Consider the following 24,279-nt stretch of genomic DNA (forward strand, 5'->3'; position numbering starts at 1 on the left):
TGGGTCTCTCTGCAGCTCCGGAATGACTTTCTCTCACTCATTCAGAGAGAATCCACTTACCTTCATTTCCCCACGCCATTCTGTTCTTATAATTTTATGTAATTAGTTCATTAATTTGTCTCTAGACTGGGGATTGAACCCAGAGGCATTCTACCTCCAAGCTATACATCCCCCGCAGCCCTTCTTATTTTTCTATTTTTATAACGAGAACTCAATAAGTTGCTGAGGGTGTCGCTAAGTTGCTGCAGCTGTGATCCTCCTGTCTCAGCCTCCCAGGTACTAGGATTCCAGGCACCCACCACAGTCTTTGGCTTCCCCACCACTTCAATATGGCCCTAGATCCTGGAAGAAGGCCCATGGTCTGTTAACAGAGACCAAACCCCAGTTACAACCGAGTCCCACTCAATAATGGTGCTCCCCCTGCTAGAACCAAACCGGTGCCCTTGCTCACAGGGACTCCTAAAACACCATCCTTAGCTGCTCCCTGACCCGCCAGCTCCTCCGGAGACACACTCAGCCTGTGCCTACCATCCTCTGTCTCCCTGCACAGGGCTGCCTACCCTCTGAAAACATTTCCTCCATCCCTCCCCTCTACAGCATCTTCTTCCTTTCCTGAAACTCTAGCTTCCAGTGCCAGGGGCCATTCCTAACTCACAACACTTGGAAAGGATGTCTCCATAAACAAGTAGAGCATGAGTGAGTGAACAGGCCATTGTCAGTAGGCGAAGAGGGGTGCTAAGTGCTGCCCTGCTTCACTTAGAGGTTCCAGAACGTCCAAAGGGATTCATTCATTCACTCCTGGCTTTATTGAACAACTGCTGTATGCATCCGACTTCATTCCCTGCGCTGTGAGTGGAGAAAGAGGCAGTGTAAAACTCCCCGCCCAGTGATGCTTCCAGCGGCAGGTGAAACAAAATAAGACCAAAGGCTTAGGGAAGGTGAGAAATACCAGTCAACAGCTGGGCAAGGGAACGAGGTGCCAGGCGACGGGAAGGGGTCCCCTCGCTCTTTTTCAGCCACCAATCGATCAGACTTACAACGTGCTAGGAAGATCTGGAACAGGAGCACAATCCACACTCCCTAAAAATTTTTAGGACCTAAGATGGTCCAATCAGATAACCATTTTGCAAACCCATGCCCTGGATCTGAGGGTTTTTTGGAAAAGCCCCCTTCTTAGCAGTTCCCCCTGCTAATTTTTTTTTTTTAACTGCTCATTTCTCAGTTTCCCTTTGCACTCAGCACATGGATGGGCCAGGGCCAGGGGCTCTGGGAGCCACTGTGCCTAAGAGCTGACCCTGTATGACACAGATTCCTCTCAAGAGAGCCACATGGGACAAGCCATACCCTGCCCACAGCCAGGGGCCGAGCCTGAACCCTGCGAAGTTCTCTGGGGCAACACCGGAAATCAGAAATTTTATTGACCGATGCAACTTTCTTTGCTTTCCTTAATTGAATTAAACAGCACACTGGGACACCTCTCTCCGTCCAATAAAAAGGTCTCTGCAGACAAGACAACTGCACCCACGCTGCCTGTCAGCCCTGTCTCACCCCCACCCAGCCTCTTCAGGCACCAAAGCACCAACTGATTTTGTTTACAACACAGCAACCCCTCTCTCTCTCTCTCTCTCTCTCTCTCTCTCTCTCTCTCTCTCTCTCTCTCTTTTCCAGAACACTATCATTTGCCTGAAAAACAACACCATTTTTACTCGACCAATATAAATAAACAAACATTATGCTTCCTCTTGGGGCAGAGAGCGTGGTGAAATGCACCAGAAACCCCTACAAAAGACTGTCGACCCTCAGTCCATCAGCTACTGGACAGTTACTCAAGGGCCACTGCAAGGCAAGATATGGCCGCTGAGCAGTAAAGACACAGGGCCTCCTCCGCTCGGGCAGAGGCAGCAGCGGCCGATGGCTTGTTCCCACACAGAAACGGCCTCGGAATGGCAGGCACAGCACCCGGATGGTGCGGGGCTTGGGTCTGTGGACAGACAGAGGCCTGTGGCGTTCATAAACCAACGTTTTACAAAGTCTCTCAGACACAGAGGCAACCAGACTCACCCTGTGGGGCTGAGAGGGACATGCAGTGCCCTCCCCATTTCCCTGCCTTGGGGGAATCAGGGTGGGCAGGTGGGTGTATCTCACTGAGAATACAGCCCAACCATCCACACCTTCTCTCCTTAATTAGTAAAGATCAACTGAGTGTGTTAGCACAGGCCCGGAATCCCAGTGGCTTGGGAGGCTGAGACAGGAGTATGGCAGGTTTGAGGCTAGCCTCAGCAATGTAGTGAGGCCCTCTGCAATTTAGTTGGACCCTGTTTCAAAATTTAAAAAAAAAAGAAAAGAAAGAAGGGCTGGGGGTGTTTTGTTCCTGAATTCACTTCAATCCCCAGTACCAGAAAAAAAAGGAAAAAAAAAAAAAAAAATATATATATATATATATATATATATATATATATATATACTCACAGGAACAAGGGAGATTGGTTAATTAACCAATTTATGACATGTATCTCTCTAGAAAGAAACAGAGACACATTTTCCATCATATAGCCACCTAGGCCCGAAAATGTGCTCCTTCTAGTCCTTAGAATTCCTCTAAGCAATTCAGACGTGGAGATAATCTATCCTAATTCTTTTCTGCATTATTGACACTGTTAACCACCCCCAAGTCCACAGCACCATCTAATAAATCAACATGGAATTAAGCCAAGAAGAAAGAAGGTGACACAGAGCCATTGGACCCCGTAAATCATCAGGCCGGGGAGCTCAAGGAAGCAAGAGCCAAGAAAACAAAACTTTTCTCCACCGTCCTAACTGTTATGCTGCCCAGCGCTTCCCAAATTCATAACCGAGGCTGGGGCACAGAGCTGCCTCCCCACCCCCGCTGGTCTCAGCAAGAGCCCAAGTTTCCTGGGTGAGCCTGCACCCAGAGCCACTTTCTAATTAAAGACAGAAAGGGCTGATACGCAGGCTTCAGTTCAATTGCTTCCGATCTGAGGATGTCCATGGTGAGCAATGGCTTCATTTACCAGGAATTACCCTTTGTACAAACCACTTCACTATTTAAAACAAACCCCGTGGATCATCATTAAGTGGGAAAAATTACCAATCTTCAGATATTGACAGTGGCTGGGACCACTTTAGAGGCCCCTCTTTCCCCTCCTCTTTAACTTGGATCTTTTTAAAGTATTCGACTTGTTGTTAAATTTAGGCTGATTAAGAGGTTCTACGTGAATAGGACTTGACAGAGGAGAAGCTGCTTAGAATGGAACAGGGAGATGCGGATGGTGGCTTAGAAACCGGGGGGGACTAAGTTGATATGTTACCGATCCCTTTTAGGGAATTGTGAGACAGCGCAAAATGCAGTTCCAGAAGAGATGTGTTCTGCAGTTGGCACCAGGAAACAAACCTCATTCCGTGTCCTGGCTGGGGCCCCTCCACAACCCACTGTTAGGTAGATCCTCTGTGGTTTGGCCCATGAAACACAGTTCGAGATTTACATATGTGCATAAATGTGTGTTTCTTTTTTATTATTATTCCCCATAAAGAAAACAAACTAGATTCTCTTTTGATCTTGCTGGTAATAAACCTCCAGATCTGGAATTTGCATTCAAAATGTTCACTCAAAGCAAGACTGTTTCTGTGAGTGCCTGTTTTGGAACTCTGGAGGAAACTCTGTACCGGGGCTGTGTGATTTGAAAGTCGAGTAATAGGAAGAAGATTCAGGAGCAGAGAAGACAGGGGATGGAGCCACAGCCGGGCACCCATCATGGAGGGTAGAGCAGGCACAGGACACAGGATTTCCCTGGACACAGGATTGAGGCCAGCTGCTCCAAGGACCACTAGTCCAAGAAGCACTTGTCTTCCATCTGAAAGTGGCCTGCAACCACACATACGTGCTAGGTACCAAAGAGTGCTTGCATGTCATGTGTGCACACACATGACTGTGGTCCTACGCAGGTAATGACCTCATTTGGTCCAGTATCTAGATGCCTACAGGACACTTGCACAGCATCTCATCTTGGTGATCCCAACTACAGCAACATCTTAGATATGAAAAAAGAGAAGTGAAAAGGAAAAATGAGAGGAAGAAGGAAAAAAAGGACACCGTAATTGCAAGAAAAACCCTATCTAAAAGAAAGTTACAGAGAAATATAAATAACTACAACGCAGGTAAGACCAGCAATATAAACACCAAAGCTGCCCATTCTCTCGGCCTGAATAAAGCATTTACTTGTGGCAAAAGGGTCATGTCCTTTTCCCTTCGTCATTCGGGGTGGACTTGCGTGCTGAGGCGACCCGATTGATTTTTGTTTTTATGAGTTGTCTTAAGGACAGATCTGGGAGAATTGAGGAAAAAGGTTGGATGTTAGCACTGAGGCAACAGAATCATATGAGGAGGTCATTTATCCCAGATACCAGATAAAAAATAAGCCCCACAGGAGACTTCATTCCAGGAAAACGCATTTCAGTGAAGATTTGGCGGCCCTGGATGAGCATTTCTGTGTTTATAAAATGGGATGCTTAACGCTCCAAAATATGACAGTTGTGTGTTAATTATTTTCTTCTGTGGTGATTTTAATGACACAGACTTGTAGGATAGACCTATTTCTAAATGACAGAAAATAAAAGGTTCCCAGCGACTGTGTAGACCTTTCATAAATACTGCCAAATATGTCCATTTGACCAACCTACTTGGAGAGTACAGATTAGCTCTCTGTCTGGTAAAATTCAAGATCCAGAAGCTGTGGACTGGGAGCAGATATCAAGCGAAGTGGTGGCATATGGCTAGAAGATGGAGAATCTGGACCAGAAAGTAGTTGGTGGAAGCGAAGTCTTTCCCACCGCTAACCAGCCGGTTATCTGGACTGCGAAATAAAAGCAGAAACCTGAGATCTGGATACAAAGGATCATGACAGTGACTGGCCAGCCGAGATGACCCTAAGGTATATCCTTCCAGCCTTCAGGACAGGAGAGAATGAAATCTGGAAAACTTGATTCTAAACAAGACAAGCAAAAATAAATGTCTGCCTTCCTTACATTTTCAGGTATTTAGTGAAACTCAGAGGACCCCCTCCCCCACTCAGACATTATGTCACAGCCTCACATTACGACCCTGTTCGCCAAAAGCATGGCGAGTCTTTTCAGAGGGGGCGCATTCCACAGCACATCTCAAAACCCACCTCTCTTCCCTGTATCCTCATAGGGAACTGCGATGTTGACTCACTTACTCCTAAATATTTGTTATGGCTGCCATTGCTTCCTGTGAGCTGCGTCGCCCCCCCCCCTTCAGAGCGGGGTGTTTTCCCTGGGGGCAGAGACTGCCTACAAGATGCTCCGGAGGCCTATGGTTATCCTACAGACTCGCCCTTTATCCTGGCAAGAATAACCTCTCACTCAAAGTCACCGCCTTCTTCCCTGAGTTGTACTTAAACCAGCAAACCAGTTTAACCCTCTAGAAGATAGAGGGACACAGATAAATTTTACACACACACACACACACACACACACACACACACACACACAAAAGAAACTATGAGGATACTGCGTACCTAACACATTCTACTTGTTAGGTAATGCTGCCCCAATTGATTAACAAGTAACAAGAAGGAAATACACGCAAGAGGCAAAGGATCAACTCCTATTAATAATTTGATTCAATCCAACTGAGGCTTTTAGCATCTGTAGAAAGGCTCATTAGGATCCTCTTCTGGTGGTAACGGATGCGAAGCTCACACATGCACATGCGTGCACACACACACACACACACACACACATCCACAGTAAAGAAGTGGTAGAAGCCAATGAATCCTATAGTACGTCTTTAATATACTCTTGAGAAATGTTTTCTGACGTGATTTAATAAATGAAAAAATGGTATAAATACAATATGTAAAAGGCTAAAGCAATTTGTTCCCAAGGGGGAAAAAAAAATTAAGGCTCTTTCTGAAGAAAGACTTGCAACAGCAAATACGCCTAAGAAATATTTTCTGGAGGCGACCAACTTGGTCATCAATTGCCCAAATGTTCAAAGCAGAGCCCTGACGTTTCCTGAAAACACATATTCCAGGAGCACAGATTGAAACGGGGGTCTTTGGGGGAAAGAGGCCTCCCCGAACTCTTGCAAAGGAAGTTCCCTTTACACACAAACACACGCATGTTAACGAATGGAACCTTAAAGTGAGTCAAGGAAAAAAACCAGACAGAATGCTCACCGTCACCGGGAACTTCCTAGAACTGGATTGGGACCTGGGGCAGGGAAAAGGATGGTCATTTGTGTGACAAAACCCTTGTGACCCCGCGAATACACACCCACGGCCCTGCCAGTGCAATGGCCGGACTGGCCTGTTACCCACAGGGTACTCCTGAGCTATTTGCCACGCCAGGACCAACTAGTAGGGGCCCTTCTAGTAGGAAGGAAGCATTCAGAGAGGGTCCCAGGGAAGGAGCCAGAGCAAGCCAACAAGGCGTCTAAAGACCCTGAAATGCAGAGGACTGAGAAATAAAAGGCAGGCAGAATCCCTCAGCAAGCCAGAGAAGGGGTCCCCCCGGGGGTCCAAGACAGATAAACCAAACAACGCACCTCGCTAACAAAGACAGGACCCCAGACCACTCTCACCTTCAGCACAGAAGAGCCAGAGAGTTCGCAGGCCGATTCTGGGGCTTCCACGCCCAGAAAAGCAAATGCTCTGATCTCAGGCGCACTGAATATACAACGCAAACTTAAGAAAACCAAAAAGACTACACACACACAGCACACACGCACAACACACACGCGCCCCTCTTTATCCAGCTGTCTCCGAAATCAGCTGAATTAACACGCCGGGCTCCTAAAATACCTCCACAAAGATCCAAACTCCCCATCAAAGGTCTCTGCCTCAGATGGCCTACTGGACGGTCTGGGTGAGAAAGATGCTAGTGTCTTTTTTTTTTTTTAAGCTTTTTTTTTTTTTTTTCATTTCAACTCCCAGTCCCCAGGCTCAGAATCCAGCGTTCAAAGTATTCACACAGGTGCACAACACACACACACACACACACACACACACACACACACACACACACATCCAGGGGCCGGGCTCCCCAGAGAACCAGAGGCTCCCTCCCGGGCACCCCTCCATCCATGCAGACGCTCGAGCCCCCTCCTCGCACCCCGAAAGGCGCCCGCGCAGCCCACCGAGGCGGCTGGGGTCCTGCCAGCCGAGCCGAGCCGGGAAGCAGCCGCCCGCCGAGCACACGCGCGCTTACCTGCTGTAAGTACATAAAAGTCAAGGCACAGGAGAGCTGGGGACACATGCCCACGCTGGGGAGCGCCACGCAGGTGGCCCCCGTCAGAGGGTGCTGCATAGCTCGTCTCGGGCGCGCCGAGCACCGGTGGGGCGGCTCGCTGGCAATCCGCTCGCGGCTGCCCGGGCGCTACAGGCTCGCCTATTCTTCCCAATTCTGCTGATTGTGGAAGTCCAGCACTGGCGGCTGCTCCCTCTCTCTCTCCCTCTTTCTTTTCTCTCTCTCCCTCTCTCTCCTCTCTCCTCCCCACCGCGGCGCCCGCCAGCCAGTCCCTCCTCCCCGCTGCCCTCCTCGGCTCAGCCCCGGCTCTGCCCGAGCCCCGCGTGCATCTGCCTCCAACTCAGCACACTTGGGAGGGCTGGAAACTACTTGTGTCCCTTCGCAGCCAGCCGGCCAGCCAGCGCGGTCGGTCGGGGCTGCTCCCGGGCCGGCGGGGCGAGGTCCCTTAAAGTGGAAGGTGCCCCCCACTCCCCCGCGCCCTCGCCAAGGGGGCCAGACCCAGCCAGACAACTTCTATGGGAGGTAGAAGGGGTGAGATGCTCCGGTGGACAGCTGCCTTAGAAGGGGTTAAGGAGAGAGAGAGAGAGAGAGAGAGAGAGAGAGAGAGAGAGAGAGAGAGAGGAGGAAGGAGGGGAGGGGGAGGGGAGAGATTTTTGACTCACACACCGAGGCTCTCCGATGGTGCTGATGTTTCCCGTCTTCTCATTTGTCTACTGGGTCCAAAGGCAGGATTGAGGGCTTTTTTTTTATCCCCTTTCTTTTTTTTTTTTTTTTTTTTTCTTAGCTGCCTTTCCCCCTCCTCTCTCCCTTCTTTTTTCTCTTTTTTTTTAGAACTCACCAAAATTCAAATTGTGTCTGATAAAAGTCCCCGCGGGAAGGGCAAGCGAGAGCGAGGAATGCCCCGCGGCATCACCAGCATCCGGGCTAGCTGGACCATTAAGGCCACTGTCCAGCTGGGATCCCGGCTGGAAGATTTCGGTGGCGGATTGTTTGCCGGACTGAGTCGTCAGCAAATACACACTGGGAAGGGATTCCCCTTTGTACGGAGCTGGAGAGCTGAGCAGAGGGGCTGAAGTAGCCCTTGGGGTGCAGGTCCCCGCGCCCCTGCAGGCCGGGCTGCCCAGGCCCCTCGGGACTCAGCTTTTGCTCTGGCCTGGCTTCTCCAGGGCTGCAGACCTGAGCCTAGCAGCTCCCCAGGAGAAGCCACCAGGGCTGCCGTGGAGAGCCAGGCAGCCGGGACTTAAACACCAGCTCCTGGGAATGCAAGGGGGCTTCTCCTAGCCCAGAACCCCAACTTCTCCAATTATAAATGCACAGGGCGAGGGAGGCTGTGTCTGATAAGAGATTACTCTTTCCGCGGCAGCAAGCAAATTACAATGGTTTATTTAATTTTTTTCCCCTTGCCTGGTCAGCCCTCCTTGGCCAAATTAACATTCTGCTCTTGCAGGCGGGTCTCCCCCTCCCCTTTATTTTATGAAGTAATAATTATTCATTAGTAGATTTCCTTAGTCCTTATGCAATAAAGCACAATGTGATCTGCAAATCAAAAGAAAATATTAAGACTCTTAACTCGTCTTTGGGCCCCATGGGGAGTGGGAGAATTCTTGGCAACAGTAAAATCATGATCAGGAATAGTAGCCATATTTTTTTTATAGAGATTGTGACCCAGTGATTGGATTTTCTATTTTATTTCAGAGCAAGAGGTCAGCTGTCCGAACAGAATCTTTCTTTTTTATTTTCTTTTGGTGGTAGGGCTCACTGAAAGAAAGAGAGAAAAAAAAAAAAACACCTTGCTGAAGGGGTTTGTCTCTGGCTGGCAGTGGCAGGACAGACTGACCCCTGAGAGGGGAGAGGGTTCTCTCAGGAAAGGACATTTCAGATGGGACCCTGGGACTGGCCACCAGGGGCATCCCAGGGATGGGTCCCTGGGGTTCACTCAGACCATTCTCAGCAGAAGGAGACTTTCTGAACTGAACCATCGGCTTGCAAGACACAATTCACTTGGCAGGCTAATCAAAATGCTTTCTGAAGAAAAGGAAATTAATTACCCCACAGCTCTATTTGGTGGTTGTTCTGTTTTGAAAGGCCATCAATAGCCAAAGAGTCCTTACTACGCCGGGTACCAGGTCTGCACCCAGAGTTCCTACTTTTCCCCTTGCAAAACCAATCCCCAACTACCTGGGGGGGGGGGATCACACATTCCATCAATTCAGTGGGGACACTTAGCATGTTTAAACACCCCAAGCAGAAGTTGATAAGGGAACCTAAGGGATATTTTATCCTGTTGTTTTTTTTTGGGGGGGGGGTGTTGACAGAGGTTCATTTGAAAAATCCCTGTCTGTTGCCTCAGAAATCCCATTCATTGGACAAGCTCTGGTTTACAAACCCAGGTATCATCTCCCACCTTTCCCTCCCCCCTTTCTTTTCTTACTTTCTGCCTGGCTTTTGTTTGTTTATTCTTCTACTGCAATTCAAAAAACCAAAGAGAGAGCCACTGTACGGATCCCAGGGAAAGAAAGACCACAGATCCTGTTTTTTCAATCCTTGTGTTTCTTTGCTCAGTCTTTTTGCCCCAAAGCAATTTGCCAGACCGAAGGGGTTCACCAACTCCTTTATTTTATTTATTTTTTTTCTCGCTGACATTGGAAAAGCCCGAAGTACTCCAAGAAGAGGACATGCCAGAATATTCTCTTTAGCTCATTTTCATAAGAAACGTGATAAATAATACATGGCACTTTAATAAGACCTTATCTGAGTGGCTTAATGAAAAACAAATACATTATGTAAGGAGCCAATAACGGTGCTCAGCTGCCCTGAACCAACACGGGGTTTCCTGCTCCGTTTCTTCCCAAAGTTGAAAACCTTCAGAACTGATTGGTTTCCCCCAGACCTATCTTGCAAACAATGCCTCAGCCTTTCCCCTTGAAGGGAGGCACACTGGACATCTGTAAAGTATAGCAATGACATGCAGACCTGCTTTGTCTATGTCAAGTTTATCCACAGCCAGGCCCCGTTCCCTGGACAACCAAGCCCACGTTTCCCCTTGCAGGTGCAGGCAAACACCATCCCGGACGCACAAGTTCTATGAGCCAGGAAAAGGGGCGCTCGGGGGCGACTTTCCCCCCAGGACGAAATCCGTGCAGCCTCATCAGGAGCAGAATATCCAACGCCCTCAAATCAAATGGCAGCATTCTGTGACTGTCAGTGCTCTCTGGATGACAAAACTGCGCCAGCCTTTTAAGTAGCATCTTGGGATACTGCATTTGAATACCATCTCAACAGAGCACCAAGGAGCCACGTCAATGACACTAGCTCAGACACGATTCTTCTACATCAATTAATGGGAGAAGTGGGCAAAGAAAATGCTCTCTTGTCTCTCTACAAAGAGTCCCTGAGCACTCAATTCCTATTGGGGGTATACATTGCAAATGCATTCAAGGGTTTCTCTGCTGGCCTTTCAGCTGCAGGGACCCTTAATTGAATGGTTATACAAACCCTCAAGGAAGCCAGAGAAACGAGTAAAGGGCGCAGAGAAACGAGTAAAGAATAGGGTCCTCTTCCAATGAAACTTCATTTGAAGGCAACTGTCTCAATTTAGCTTGACCCTCACCATAGTATTTGTAACTGTTTTCTTTCCCCAAATTTGCCATTGATTTGTGAGAAGAAAGGAAAGAGTTCTCTTCAGTTTCCCTTTCACGATTTCTTGCTATCACTTCTAAGGCTTTCAAAATCACAGACATGGCACCAGAGGATATTTTCCTATGTGATTTGCCATGCCTCGGAGCAAGAAAGGCTCTAGTTAGACAAAAAGGAGGACTTTGGGGTCCTACGTGTGAGTACGCAGGTGTTAGCTCAGTAGCAAAGCTGAGATATGGCTTGGAAGTCTTATCCTGGGCTTGCACGCTTTAATAATGGGCAACTGTTGCGTCTCGATCTTTGGTAAAATGGGAGAGAAAAGTGTCTTTAGAAAACTTTATTTATTATCTCTCTCCCAGGAGCTTTGATTGACTGACTTGTTCAAACACTTGAGCACTATTTAGCTAGCGTTCATCTCATTCCAGTCTCGTGTCCTCATCTCGGGCTGAATCAGTGTGTGTGTGTTGGGGCGGGGGGCAAAGATCCCTGACATCATGGAGTTTACATTCTAGTGGCGGGAGGAGGCAAAAAAATAAGCAGCAAAGAGAATAGATAAGTGAACACAGCCTACGAGAAGGAGGTAGACCAGTGGAGTAACGTAAAAGGTGGGTCAGGATCAGGGGCTGCAGGGAGCTGGGTGGGCAGGAGGCAGTACACACTGTCTGAGCATGCACTTGACGCAATCCACTTCCAGAAAGCCTTGTTCATTCTTATCCCCCTTCCACTCTGATCACCAAGCCTCAGAGTTGTCTACTATATGAATTCCGGAGCTTTCTGGGGTCAATCAAGTCAATAGCAATAGGAAGTTGGGCTCGTCTAATGCTGAGGAGCCAGAAAGAGTCTCACCTCCAGCTTTGATCACTGGACACACAGAGTTTGTGACAGTATTTGACCTAGAGCGGACACTCAGAAAATGCCGCATTGCTGGATGGGCGGATGGATGGATGCGGCAGGAATTTGGACTAACTGCCTTCTTGCTGTCTCTTCCTGCTTAAGGAATATACAAGGATTCTGAGATTTGATTTTTACCCCTGTCTATACTAAGCTGGACCTAGAGTAAAGTTTCAGTCCCAGATGGTCCCTCTGAGCTGTTTTGCAAAGCTCCGGCCTATAGGTGCACCTCTTTAGGTAAAAGCATGCTCACTCCACAGGAGAACTAGGCATCACTCAAATGAGCACAGGTTCCTGTCTCAGATTAACAGGCTACAACTCAGGTCAAACACACTCCAACCATCCGGTGACTGTGGCTTTGCATGTCATCACAGAATGGAGGCTGGTGATTAGAATCTGCTTCTTTGCAGAGGACCCGCAGACTCCTCCAGCCTGGGTGTGGATTGACGGTGAGCACGGGACTAAAACTAAGCCAGGCTTGCAAGAACAGGAACACAAGTACAGGCTCTTTCTCGCTGCAGCTAGCCTAAAAGACTGACATGGATTAACAAGTTATAAACAAACTAAAAAACTAAATAAAATGCCCATCAGTAATGCCTAGGATTGATGCCACTGTAAGCAAAATGCATCATCTCAAATGCAGGTGGTGTGAGTCAATATTGGTATGGTCCCAGAGATGACATTTTGGCACTCAAAGACCAAAACTTGAAATGTGCACATCTTTCAAGGAAACTATTCCGATTCTAGATATCTGTACTGCTGGAGTATTTGAGATGTACACAAAGACAGAGGTACCTGGATTTCCATTCCAGCATTGCTTGTTAATGCAAATAATCAAAAGAGAGGAAGAATAGTGGCAAAATAACCCACATGTATCCAACGAACCCATTGAAAACAATTAGGGGTATCTATGTAATAACCTACCCTGCAAAATCTCCAAGCAAGAGCTCTAAAAAGTTTCTGAGTATATATAATAGAATTTTATCAAGGAAAACTAGAACAAACCAAGCAATGACAAAACCCACAATCTCTTTCCCTGTGTGTGTGTGTGTGTGTGTGTGTGTGTGTGTGTGTGTGTGTGGTACTGGGGATTGAACTCGTGAGTACTCTACCTCTGAACTCCGAACTCCACCATCAGCTCTACTTTTTATTCTTCATTTTGAAACAGGGTCCCACTGCGTTGCAGAGGGCCTCGCTAAGTAGCTGAGGCTCTCTGTGAACCGTGATCCTCCTGTCTCAGCCTCCCAAGTACTGGGATGACAAGCGTGCACCACCATGCCTGGCCAGTTCATAACTTATTAGGGACAATATTTTCCATGTATCTGTTCAGATTTGAGGATAAAGGTATCAGATCCTTGTCCTCCCAGCCCTCCCTTGGGGTCCAGAAAGGACTCTGGAGTAAGGGGCACAACTGGTTTGCACACCCAGGTGTATCTGACTCTCAGTCACTCCTGGGTGGGGGAGTTTGCCTTGGCACTAGCTTAGCATATAAACCAAGATGGTGTAGAAAATGAGTTCCTCTTCTTAGTTCTTGCCAGGAGGCCCACCGGGTTTGCCCTCACCCACCCACTATCTCATGGGCTGCTGACTGTAGGGTTTATAAAGGGCAAGCAAAGAGAACCTTGACATTGGAGCCTAGAGCAAGCACCCCCGCTGAGAACCTGCTGCGTAGCAGGCACAGGACAAGGCCACTTACCTCTTACACACCACTTACACACCTGCACTGGTTACATTATTTTAGTGTGATCGGGGACCAGGGACACAGGTTCAGAGGGAAGGGACACACAGCTGTCCCCAGGGTATTCTTAAGGAACAGACTTGACCCACGCCAGCCAACCAACAAAGTCATGAGTCCCTGTGCTGTTGCGGTTCCAGCCGGTGCCCGAAGCAAAGTCCAAAGAGTCCAGGCACTTTGGAAAGGGCCACGTGGCCTGAATTCATGGCCAGGGGCAAGAAAGGGAGCTCATTCCTGCAAAATTGGTTGTATGTTCGTGATTAAGCTGTGCCAAGCCTAAAGAAAGACACAGACTGGGTTTAAATCCAACATCTGGTACTTGTAAGATATGTGAAGAGGGATGTGTGCGCTAACCACGCTACACCTCAGTTTCTTCTGTAAGAGGGGCTCATAGTAGCTCCCCTGCACAGAGGCAATGATTCTCAGACTTCCCAGCCCCTAGCCTCTGATTCATGAACGATTACAATAAAACTTTAAAAACAGGGAAGGGATTGCATTAAATTAACAAGTTTTACATTAGTGGCCAAGATAGTAGGCGCGCGCGCGCACACACACACACACACACACACACACCCATCACTCACACCCATACCATCTGCTCTCATCAGCATTTCAGAAAGGAAAGGGCATCTTACACAAAAAAGTGAAAAAAAAAAAAGGAAGAAGAAGAAAGATAATATCCCCAAATAAAGGACAGCCTTTCAAATTGATTAAATATAGGACTATTAAAATTTTCACTAAATTGCTCTAAATTTTCTCATTTAGCCACAGTCTGTTGGAAATGGAGTCAGATGGGTCGATGTAGCAGCATTTGAGAACTGGCCAGGATAATGAATGCACAGTGTTTCTTAGCATGGGGACTGGAACCCCAAAACTCCAGACCCCACGGTGAGAGCTTGAGTCTTCCTGAGTGCAACTCACAGGTACCCTCGTGGGCCTGAACAGCACCCTCCTTACCCCACAGCCTCACTGCTGCAAAACAAACCATTCACCCCTCTCATTGCTGAATTCTTTGACCAATAGAGTGTGCCGGGCTGTCCCATAGGAGGGCCTTAGCAAAGGCCCAATGCATGGCATGTGTTGGGTCCCCAGAGCCTATCCACTCTCTTCAGTGATGCAGCCTGGCTCACCACTGAATGTGGAGTTATTATGGGTGTCAGAGCTCTTTCTGGCTCAGGTGAGGGTATGTAGTAATTAGACAGTGGGGAGTCTGTCTTCTGGAACCTCATTTCCTGGCTCCGGCTCCGTCTTCTACAACTGCTAGTAAACATGTGTTGATGTATAAGCTCTTAAAACCTCAGCTTCATTCCCTCTAATGGGTAAGAGTCATAATTTTCCTTAACTAATTAAGTTGTTAAAAGCTGTCATAAGGTCATAGATATAAGTCCCGAGATTGGAACCTGCCATCTAGCAACCATTTAATACTTAAGTAACAGCTGTTATTCCGAGTCATTTTTATTTCTGACCCCTGTCCCGTTCGTGAAAGAGAAATTCCTTCTTTTCTGCCCAAAACAAAACAAAAACAAAAATCAAACACACACGACCAGCAAATCAATACATTTATGAAACCACTAAGTCCCAATATAATAATGTCTTTGAAAAGGATCTTAGATGACACAGCATTATACAAAAATACATAGACATCGCCTTTCCATCCTGGTCTTCTGGTCACGCAGTTCCTTTCAGTTTTCTAAAGAATCAACTCAATACAAATGTACATATTAGTCCCCATCGACTAAATTCTTCCCTTCCTCAGCTCACAAAATGTCAGAATGTTTACTATTCTTTTGGAGACTGACTAGGGTAACACACATTAGATGATTAATTCTGATTAGATGGAAATCGATGTTGGTGATGTTAGTTATTTTTTCCCCAATCTTCACAATACCCTGTAGGACAGGTTTTATTCATTTGTTTATTTATTTTTTTTGTATGGTTCTAACACCCATAAGAAGAAACTAAGGTTGCAAGGAATATACACTTAGGCTGCGGATCCGGGGTGTTTTCACTCAGGTCTGTTGAACAGCAGTGGGGAGGGGTATTTTTCCCCTCCTCACGCTCTGTCAGCAACAGTGGAGGGAATGTTTTCAAAATTACCACCATCACCACCATCATCATCATCACCACCATCATCACCATCATCATCATCACCACCATCATCACCATCACCACCATCATCACCATCACCACCATCATCACCGTCACCACCATCATCGCCTTAGTCATCATGGCTTACAATACCTAAACCTAGCAGGCAGTTCCCTGAAGCAATACTTTTTGGCAATTCATCAGCAAGCTTTCCTCTTCCAGGAATCCATCGCCAACCCCTGGCCACTTTATTTTATACTACATGAATGTCCTACCTTGCTGGTCCCTACGTGCTTGTAGGAAGAGGAAGTACTACTCTATTCACAGTCTACCCTAAGCTTTCCAAAAGAAAAACCCAAATACTCCAGTGTTGTTTTTTTTTTTTCTATCATCACCCTTGATAAGAGGGACCAGTGATAGACAGTTCTATCAGATCAGTCAACTGACAGCTGTTAAGAGAGAGCCAAGGCAGGTCCCCAAATTAAAAAGCATTGAACCCAAGCAAATCACATCAGCCCCCGCCCCCACCCCGGGAGCTTTGCTGGAAGGACAGGTTCTAGGAGGCAATGCTGAGAGAGAGGGCAACGGTTGGCCCCTGGGGAGAGGGTGGGAGTTGCCTTCTAGTGCACAGGACAGAATGTAAGAGCGTGGGAAGGGGAGGGTAGGCGGCGGAGACAAAAACAGCTAAGTGGTGATTTCTCCTAATGAACATGGGGGTGGGGAGGTCTACTTTGGGAAGCCTCCACACCCCACCCACTCTCTGTGTTTCGACTTTCTGGAAGGAACGCAAGCAAGCCTAAAGGCAAACAAAGTTTGCAGAGGACTTTTTATTGCTCCCCAATGAGCTGGGGTACAAGGTTCTCTGACCCTGCAAATACTCAGAAATGTTTATCTGTTGCAACCCGTGTTACCTGCAACATCGCAGACAAGAGGCGACTTCACCTTTGACATCTACAGCTCCAAATTAATCTGTTTTGACCTCGACTTTCCCAAGGTCCTGTCCTGGCTCATGGGTAAGGGACACCACAAGGACTGTCAGTTCTTGGTGTTAAGAGCACACCTCCAAACACTGTTAACTGCTGGTACTAAGCTAGAAAGGATGGAGGGACGCATCTCAAAGTAGGTTAGTTTGCACATGGATCTGATGTTGGCTCGAAAATCTCTCTCAAGATTTCATTTCACCAAAAGCACAATCTTCGAGTCTCCAAGTCTTAACCTTCAAGAGCAATCCACGGTTATAGGCACTGCCTGTCCTCCCAAACTCGTCCAGCCAGCTAGTGCAAATACTTGCTTTCTCTGACTCTGGGTTCCTTCAAGATAATCCACACATGAAAATAAGCCTTTAACCCGATTCCACCAAATATCTACTCTATGTGGAGTTTTATGGATGGGAGGATTGCAGAAGAGAAGTGGGCATAAGCAAGTCTCAGTTTAGAAACATGATTCTAGATTGAGCTGGGTGTCTCTCAACATGAATGTGACATTGGACTATAGTTAACACCACAGACTTGAATTAGACTCCCCTTGACTCTGACTTTCTCTTTTCATTTCCTTTTCTCTCTTCTCTTTGGGAGCCAGAGAACAAATAGTTCTACCCTCCTCTCTCTCTTTCCCATGTTCCACATTCCTCAAAAGCTCGGCATCAGATGTCACTGTATCCCGGAGGGGACCATCACCCTCTCACCAAATCCACATCAAACTACTCTCCTACCTGGAAACCATTCTCTCCAGAAGACAATCTACTGTTCCCACTGTTATAAGAACAGCATTTTCTTCATCTGGGTTCAAATATAATAATTCAAGACTGAGCACTGTGGCACAGGAGAGAGAATATTATGCCTCTCTGGCTGGACCCTCTTACATGCATATTTTGGGGAGTTCCTGAACACTCCTCGGATGCAAAATCTTATATGGCTCTGTGTTTCTTCAGGTCTTTAACTACCATCATCTTTCATGACCCACTTTTGTATTACACACACACACACACACACAGTTGTGGATGAATATACTCCTTACACACCTGTGAAGGATTTTGCAGCAATGGCTGAAGGAACCTGAATCTGACTCTGTGAAAACTGGACAGACAAATACTATATCCCTGTCTCTGGCTTCTTCTTAAAAGTTCTATCTCAGAAATGATGGTGAGTGCCAAGCAGCCTCCTGCACGTCTGGGTACCAAGGCTATGTGGTCCCTTAGCGGGCCATTTAAACCTCTGCTCTCATTCTGCTGACCAGCCTGTTTGTTAATGGAACCCCCTCCCTTCCACTTAACCTTGAAGCCACCACGTTTGCCCTCCACGGCTCCTTCTCCTGCTCCAAATGGTCAATTGATGCCCAAATCACATCCTCTTTAACTCTCCAAACTCCCCGCTGCAGAGTGGCTCTTCACCCACCATTTCCGCCATCCCTCAGCATCACCTGACTCCTTTCTGCCTAGATTTTCAGGAACAAGCTACTCTTCTCCTTGGTCCTTTGTCTGTAGGTCTTAGCTCCTCCCAGCTCATACTTCACGTTATTTCCAAAGAGAGATTCCTTTATACTTTTCTCATTGCCTTATAAACACGCACCACAGTGAGGTTCAAAGTGATCCAGACACGCACGCAGACAGCACTTGGTATGTTCCTCTCCGGGGCCCACCTTGCGTCTGCCTTCATTTGCATGTTAGAGAGATTGGTGGTGACACCTGCACATAGGTGAATAGCATTATTGGAACTATTTTCCCCTTCAGCCTCTCTTTTCCCTCCCAACTCCTTTTCCCAACCCCCTTCCATCTACTACTCTCTAGCCTCCTTTATCTGAGTTCCCCCCCTTTTATTAATTACTAAGATGGAACCCAGGGGCACTCTACCTCCAAGCTATACCCCCAGCCCTATTTTTTATTCTTTATTTTGAAACGGGCCTCTCTCATGAGGCAAAGAGCCTCACTAAGTAGTAGCCGAGGCTCTTTGTGAACCTCGACCCTCCTGTCTCAGCCTCCTGAATGCTGGGATGACAAGCGTGCACCACCATGCTTGGCCTGAAGTCCCTTTTGTTTGCTAATTTTTCTTTAGGTTCCACAGGTGAGAGAAAGCATTCAACCCTTGACTTTCTGAGACTAGCTGATCTCAGCATCCTGTATCCCCCCCACCAGTTCTATCTATTTTCCTGCAAATGACATAATTTTGCCCTTCTTTATGGCTGAGTAAAATTCCATTGTTACGTATGTGCCATATTTTTCTATCCATTGATTTGTCGATGGACATCTGGATAGGTGCCATATTTTGGCTATTGTGAATTGTCCTGCTGTAAACATGAATATGTATTTATCACTGTAGTTTCTGACTTTAATTCTTTGGGAAAGGTACCAAGGAGAGGGATAGCTGGGTCACAGAGTTTCATCCTCGTCTTTGGGGGAACTTCCATACTGATCTTCAGGAGGCTTTATTTACAATCTCTCTCACCAACAGTGCACAAGAGTTCCTGATTCCTCACATCCTTTCCAGCATTTATTAATGCTTATATCCTTGATTATTGCCCGGAGTTAGATAGAATCTAAGTGTATTTTTGATTTGCATTTCCCTGCTTGCTACTGATGCTGAACATTTTTTTCATATATTTATTGGCCGTTTGTATTTCTTCGTTTGAAAAGTATCTATTCAGTTCAATAGCCCATCTTTTGATTATGTTTTTTTAGCATTAAGTTTAAATATACAAAGCTAAGTATGTCAATTATCTGGGCAAATTAATGTCTGTATATTAAGATATCACTAACAGCCTTACTAGTATGTATAGGGAGGGAGAAAGGGGTAGGGGTATGGAGTTACGGGGGAACCACAGGAAGAGGCATTGTATGCATATATGAATGTATCTTAACGAGGATGCATTAATGGTATTGCACCAATTAAGTTCTAAAACATACATCATGATTGTAAAAAGTTTAAAAATAAAAGTATCAATAATTATTTAAAAAAAAAAAAAACAAAGACATCAGGGACCACCACACTGCCTAGGGTCTGATGATCAGTGGTTTCAGCCCACTGCTGCTCCTAAGCTACTCCCTCTCCCTTTACTCTGTTCTCCCTAAACCTCCTGTTGTAATGACCAGTGCCCAGTGCATATTAATACATCTCCAAAGACACGTTCTCCTGCTGAAAGCGCTTTAATGATAGGAACATACAAATCTCAGATTGCTCAGGCCCTAATAAAATAAATAATCACAAAGTGCAGCGTGCATTTTTGTGTGAGTAGGGCCTAGGTATGTTTCCATTTCCTCTTCACAGGGGAGTTCTGCATCCGCACTGGATAATACTAGTTTTCCCAGAAGGATGCGGAGACTCAGAAGGGTTAGGTAAGCATCCCACTTCTAGGTGGCACAGCCAGTGTTCACGGTGAGTTCCTCCTCTAGTTGCTGACTCCTGCCCCCTCATCCTGCATATACGAGTGGGCACATGTTCTGGGAGAAGTTTTAATTTTCCCCTTAGTGTGGCTTCTCATCCCCTTAAAACAGCCTCTGGCTTGCCACAGCAGGTGCTTTTGAAATGTTAGTTGAATGAATGAGAAATCCTAGAACTGCCAATACAAGTCCTCCTCCACCTTCTTCCATGTTTCTGAGATCCATTTCTTTTCTTTTAAGATTCTTTTTTAAATTGGTGCATTGTAGTCATTCTGAGATACATTTCGTATGCTGATTTATTCATCTTCTCCTATCAGCTGTCTTATCGATATTATCATTATTATCATTATTATTATTATTATCGATGATGCAGGGGATCAAATCCCAGTTGGTTTATGTGCTAGGCAAGTGCTAACCACTGAGCTACACCCAGCCTCATCAGCTACACCTCGAATTCATTCATTGCGTCAAGCACGTTGCTGGCCTTGTAGATACAATAGCCACCAAGATGGGAATTAGCGTATACATTCTAGATTAACCAGAGATTTTTAAGGTCATCTAGCTACAAGAATGACTTTCTGCAACTCTGTTATTAGCACGTGAATCGGCATTTTTCTCAGTATCATGCAACAAATTAAAATACTGAAGTGAATTGTATTATGAGGCTAATTGAAAATAATATTAGTTATCCACGTTCCCAATTTCAAATATTAGTGCTCATCAAAATCGTCTCATTTTCTCACTGATTGGCTTCATAATACATGTTTCATATTTGAATATATAAAATGCATCTCTAATTCTGCTCTTTCCATCTCTTATACAGATAGAGTTTCATGTAACCTTTGTTTCTGTGAGGCTTTCTATGGGTGGTGTCAATGTATGGATTTGAAGCCAGTAGTTTACTGCCCTGTGACACTGGGAGGCTCAGATTACAGGCTTATCCCCCCTGAGGACAAACAATGCTAATTAAAAGGGCATGTTCTGGTGCCAACAGAGTTGACAGCATCCTTTCCCTTCCTCTCAGCTGTGAACTGGATAATAATAAGGAGGCAGAACTCCTGGTTCTGAATCTTGGGTCTGTTGTGTCCTAGCTGGGTGACTTTTAACAAGTTATTAAACTTCCTGAGCCCTGGGTCACTGTTTATAGTATATCCATGTCTGTCTTTTTCTTTTCTTTTTTTTTACAAGCTTGAAATTGGGTAACAGGGAATAATACACATAAATTGCTCAGCTCAACTAACCATGGGCGTCAGTTTTAAGGGTGATAGTGATGATCATGATGATGGTGATGTTGATGGTAAAGGTGATGATGATGATAGTGATGATATTGAGAATGGTGATGATGGTGATAGTGAGGATGGTGGTGACAGTGGTAGTGATGTTGATTAGGTGGATAGTCATGGTGATGATGAAGGTGTCAATGATGATAAATATTGATGATGATGTTGGTATGGTAATAGTGATGGTGATGTTCGTGCTGCTCCTCCTCCTGTTCCTGCTGCTGATGGTCATGGTGATGGTGGTGATGGTGATGGTGGTGATAGTGGTAGTGATTTTGATTATGAGATAGTCATGGTGAAGGTGGTAATGATGATGAATATTGACGATGTTGTTGGTAATGGTGATAATGATGGTGTTGTTGCTGCTGCTGTTGCTGCTGCTGCTGGTAATGGTAGTGGTAATGGTGGTGATGGTGATGTTGGGGAGCTTGTGCTGGTAATGACAATCAGTAGGCTACTCCTGATTGTGAAAACAAGAGAAAATCAATAAAACATGGTGTGTGTGTGTGTGTGTGTGAGAGAGAGAGAGAGACAGACAGACAGACAGACAGACAGACACAGATCCCTGCTCTCTTGGGCTAGAATAAAAGGAGATCCCTTTAATCTTTTAAGGAAAGCACATTCCTGCCTCACAATCTTGCCTTTCTCCTTTAACTCTGGTGTTTTAGCCAAGGAAGACAAAAGAAACCTGTGAGCTCCTGCCTCCCCTGCTTTCCCTCCTTATAACGGTACCACATCACCTCTGAGGAGGCTTCCTGTGCTTCGGGCAGGAGTGGGGATGTCAATACTTTATGACTTCTTCAGTGAAGGTGCCACCCCAGGGTGCTGATACTTCCTCTAATTTTGCTCATATTCTTAGCAGGTTGCCTCGCTCCCTTCCTCCAACCCCCACCTCTCACCAGCAAAACTACCATCAATATCCTACCAAGATGCAAACAATTCCAGGACATGTCAAAAAGTACCAGAGCCAAGGCTATTGAGCATTTACTGTGTGCTAGGCAACGTGCCAAGTGTCTGACGTTCATTATCTCATTTTTTTTCTCTTCCCAGCAATCCACTAAGCAAGGCAATGAGATACAATCCACTGTGCAGGTGAGGAAACCGAAAGCGAAATAAAATAATAACTCATTTAAATTCATACACAGTGGTGCATGCCTGTCATTTCAGTACTCAGGAGGTGGAGACAGAAAGATTGCAGGTTTGAGGCCAGGCTCAGCAAGTTAGCAAGACCCTGTTTCAAAATTAAAAATAATAAGATAGGGCCAGGGCTATAACTTGGAAGTAGAGTGTTCCTGGTTTCAATCTCCAATACCATGGAATAAGCAAATAAATAAGTAAGTAAGTAAATAAGCAAAATAAATGAGCAGAGGTGAAGGTCAGTGGTAGAATGCCTCTGGGCTCAATCTCAAGTACTGAAAATAAGTAAATAAGTAAATAAATAGATGCATAAACAGAAGCCCTAACTCAGGCCAGTACAATTTTTATTTAGACAACCTATGTTACTGCATAACTTTTTTCCCGAAAATAGATTTTGAAGTGGAAGGTCAGAAAGTTGAACACTTTATGTAGGAGTTCTCCAAGCATGAGTTATTTTTTTTCCCAGAAAATAAATCAGAATACAAGACCCCAAACTATGGGGTAAATGCTGCCTCCCCCAAGCCCGCCGTAGGCATCTTTTAAGACTTGAGGATGTCTGTGCTGTATGGAAAGCTGGACCAGGGGAGAAAGAGCTCTGGACTTTACCCAGCACCTGTGGGATTTAGAGCGTTCTGCTCACCACACATCCTACAGAGCACGCAGAAGTGGATTTGGACCAGAAAAATGCGTGTGGGATTGGTTTTGATTTTCGGTCAAACATCCAACCATGCAAATAACTAGTTTACTAAACATTTTTTGGGGGATTACATCCCTGGGTTCAGAAATAAAAATAGAGAAGAACAGCTTAGAAAATAGAAAACTGTGTATTAAAAAATACAGAGGAAACAGGTGTCTGCACAGAGAAAGAGGAGTAAGGTACCAACTTCTGCTTATGTGGTACTATCCCTTGTAGATGAGTCTGCGGCTGGAATTCAAGCTCTTCACTTCTAAAGTTATCTCTCCTTAGATCTAAGTCTACCTATTTAACAAAGCTTCAAAGAAACATACACATATTAATAGCAGTGTTGTGGATTGCAGAAATCTTTTATTATTTTAATCTTGTTAACTTGTAGTGCCTGGATTTCATATAATAGTCTTGGGCGAATGTTTATAAATAAAGAAAAAATGCTTTATTCTGCCTACTTTTTGTTTATGTGTGTGTGTGTGTGTGTGTGTGTGTGTGTGTGTGTGTTGTACTGAGGATTGAACCACGCCCTCAGCTCTATTTCATTTTATATTTATTATCTTGAAATGGGTTCTCACTAACTTTCTGAGAGCCTCACTAAGTTGCTGAGGCTGGCTTTGAACCTGTTATCGTCCTGCCTCAGTCTCACAAGTCCTGGGATTATAGGCATGGACCACCATGCCTACATACCTAACTTACCTACCTATCTACATCTTCCTTCCTTCCTTCCTTCCTTCCTTCCTTCCTTCCTTCCTTCCTCTCTCTCTCTCTCTCTCTCTCTCTCTTTCTCTCTCTCTCTCTCTCTCTCTCTCTCTCTCTCTCTCTTTCTTTCTTTCTTTCTTTCTTTCTTTCTTTCTTTCTTTCTTTCTTTCTTTCTTTCTTTCTGTGCCCCAAATGGGAGAGATGGCACCTGCTCCCCAACCCCACCCCAGGTCAGAACCTCCTTATGAACACAGGGAGCAGGAACCAGTTTTGACTTTTCCACCACTCTGATCCTTGCAGATAGTTTGATAACTGAGGACTCTAGGAGGAGACAGAGCATGCTGGCACAGCTCTGGAGCCCTACTGCCTCCGTGCATGCCTAATTATAGTCACCAAAGAAGTTTCTTTCTCATCTCTCTGGGTCCTGTGTGGCAGCTCATCATTCCGGTGGCACTTTTGTCGGGAA

The 24,279-nt window shown here is 45.9% G+C and overlaps 1 protein-coding gene across 12 annotated transcripts in view; it reads right to left on the bottom strand.

The window, feature by feature from the left end:
* Positions 1 to 24,279, bottom strand: part of RBFOX1 (RNA binding fox-1 homolog 1) — a gene marked incomplete at both ends in the record, with an annotated part of 617,808 nt that overhangs the window by 378,076 nt on the left and 215,453 nt on the right. For 6 of the 12 annotated variants that reach the window (XM_080704722.1, XM_080704738.1, XM_080704733.1 and 3 more), the window contains one exon: positions 7,249 to 7,347. The exons of the other annotated variants lie outside the window; for them this stretch is intronic. In XM_080704722.1, coding sequence (XP_080560848.1) covers positions 7,249 to 7,347 — 99 coding nt within the window. Of the gene's footprint in view, positions 1 to 7,248; positions 7,348 to 24,279 lie in introns of those variants that run through there. 12 annotated transcript variants of the gene reach the window in all.

The sequence above is a fragment of the Muscardinus avellanarius genome (assembly GCF_963383645.1).
Source record: "Muscardinus avellanarius genome assembly, chromosome: 10".
Lineage (NCBI taxonomy): Eukaryota > Metazoa > Chordata > Mammalia > Rodentia > Gliridae > Muscardinus > Muscardinus avellanarius.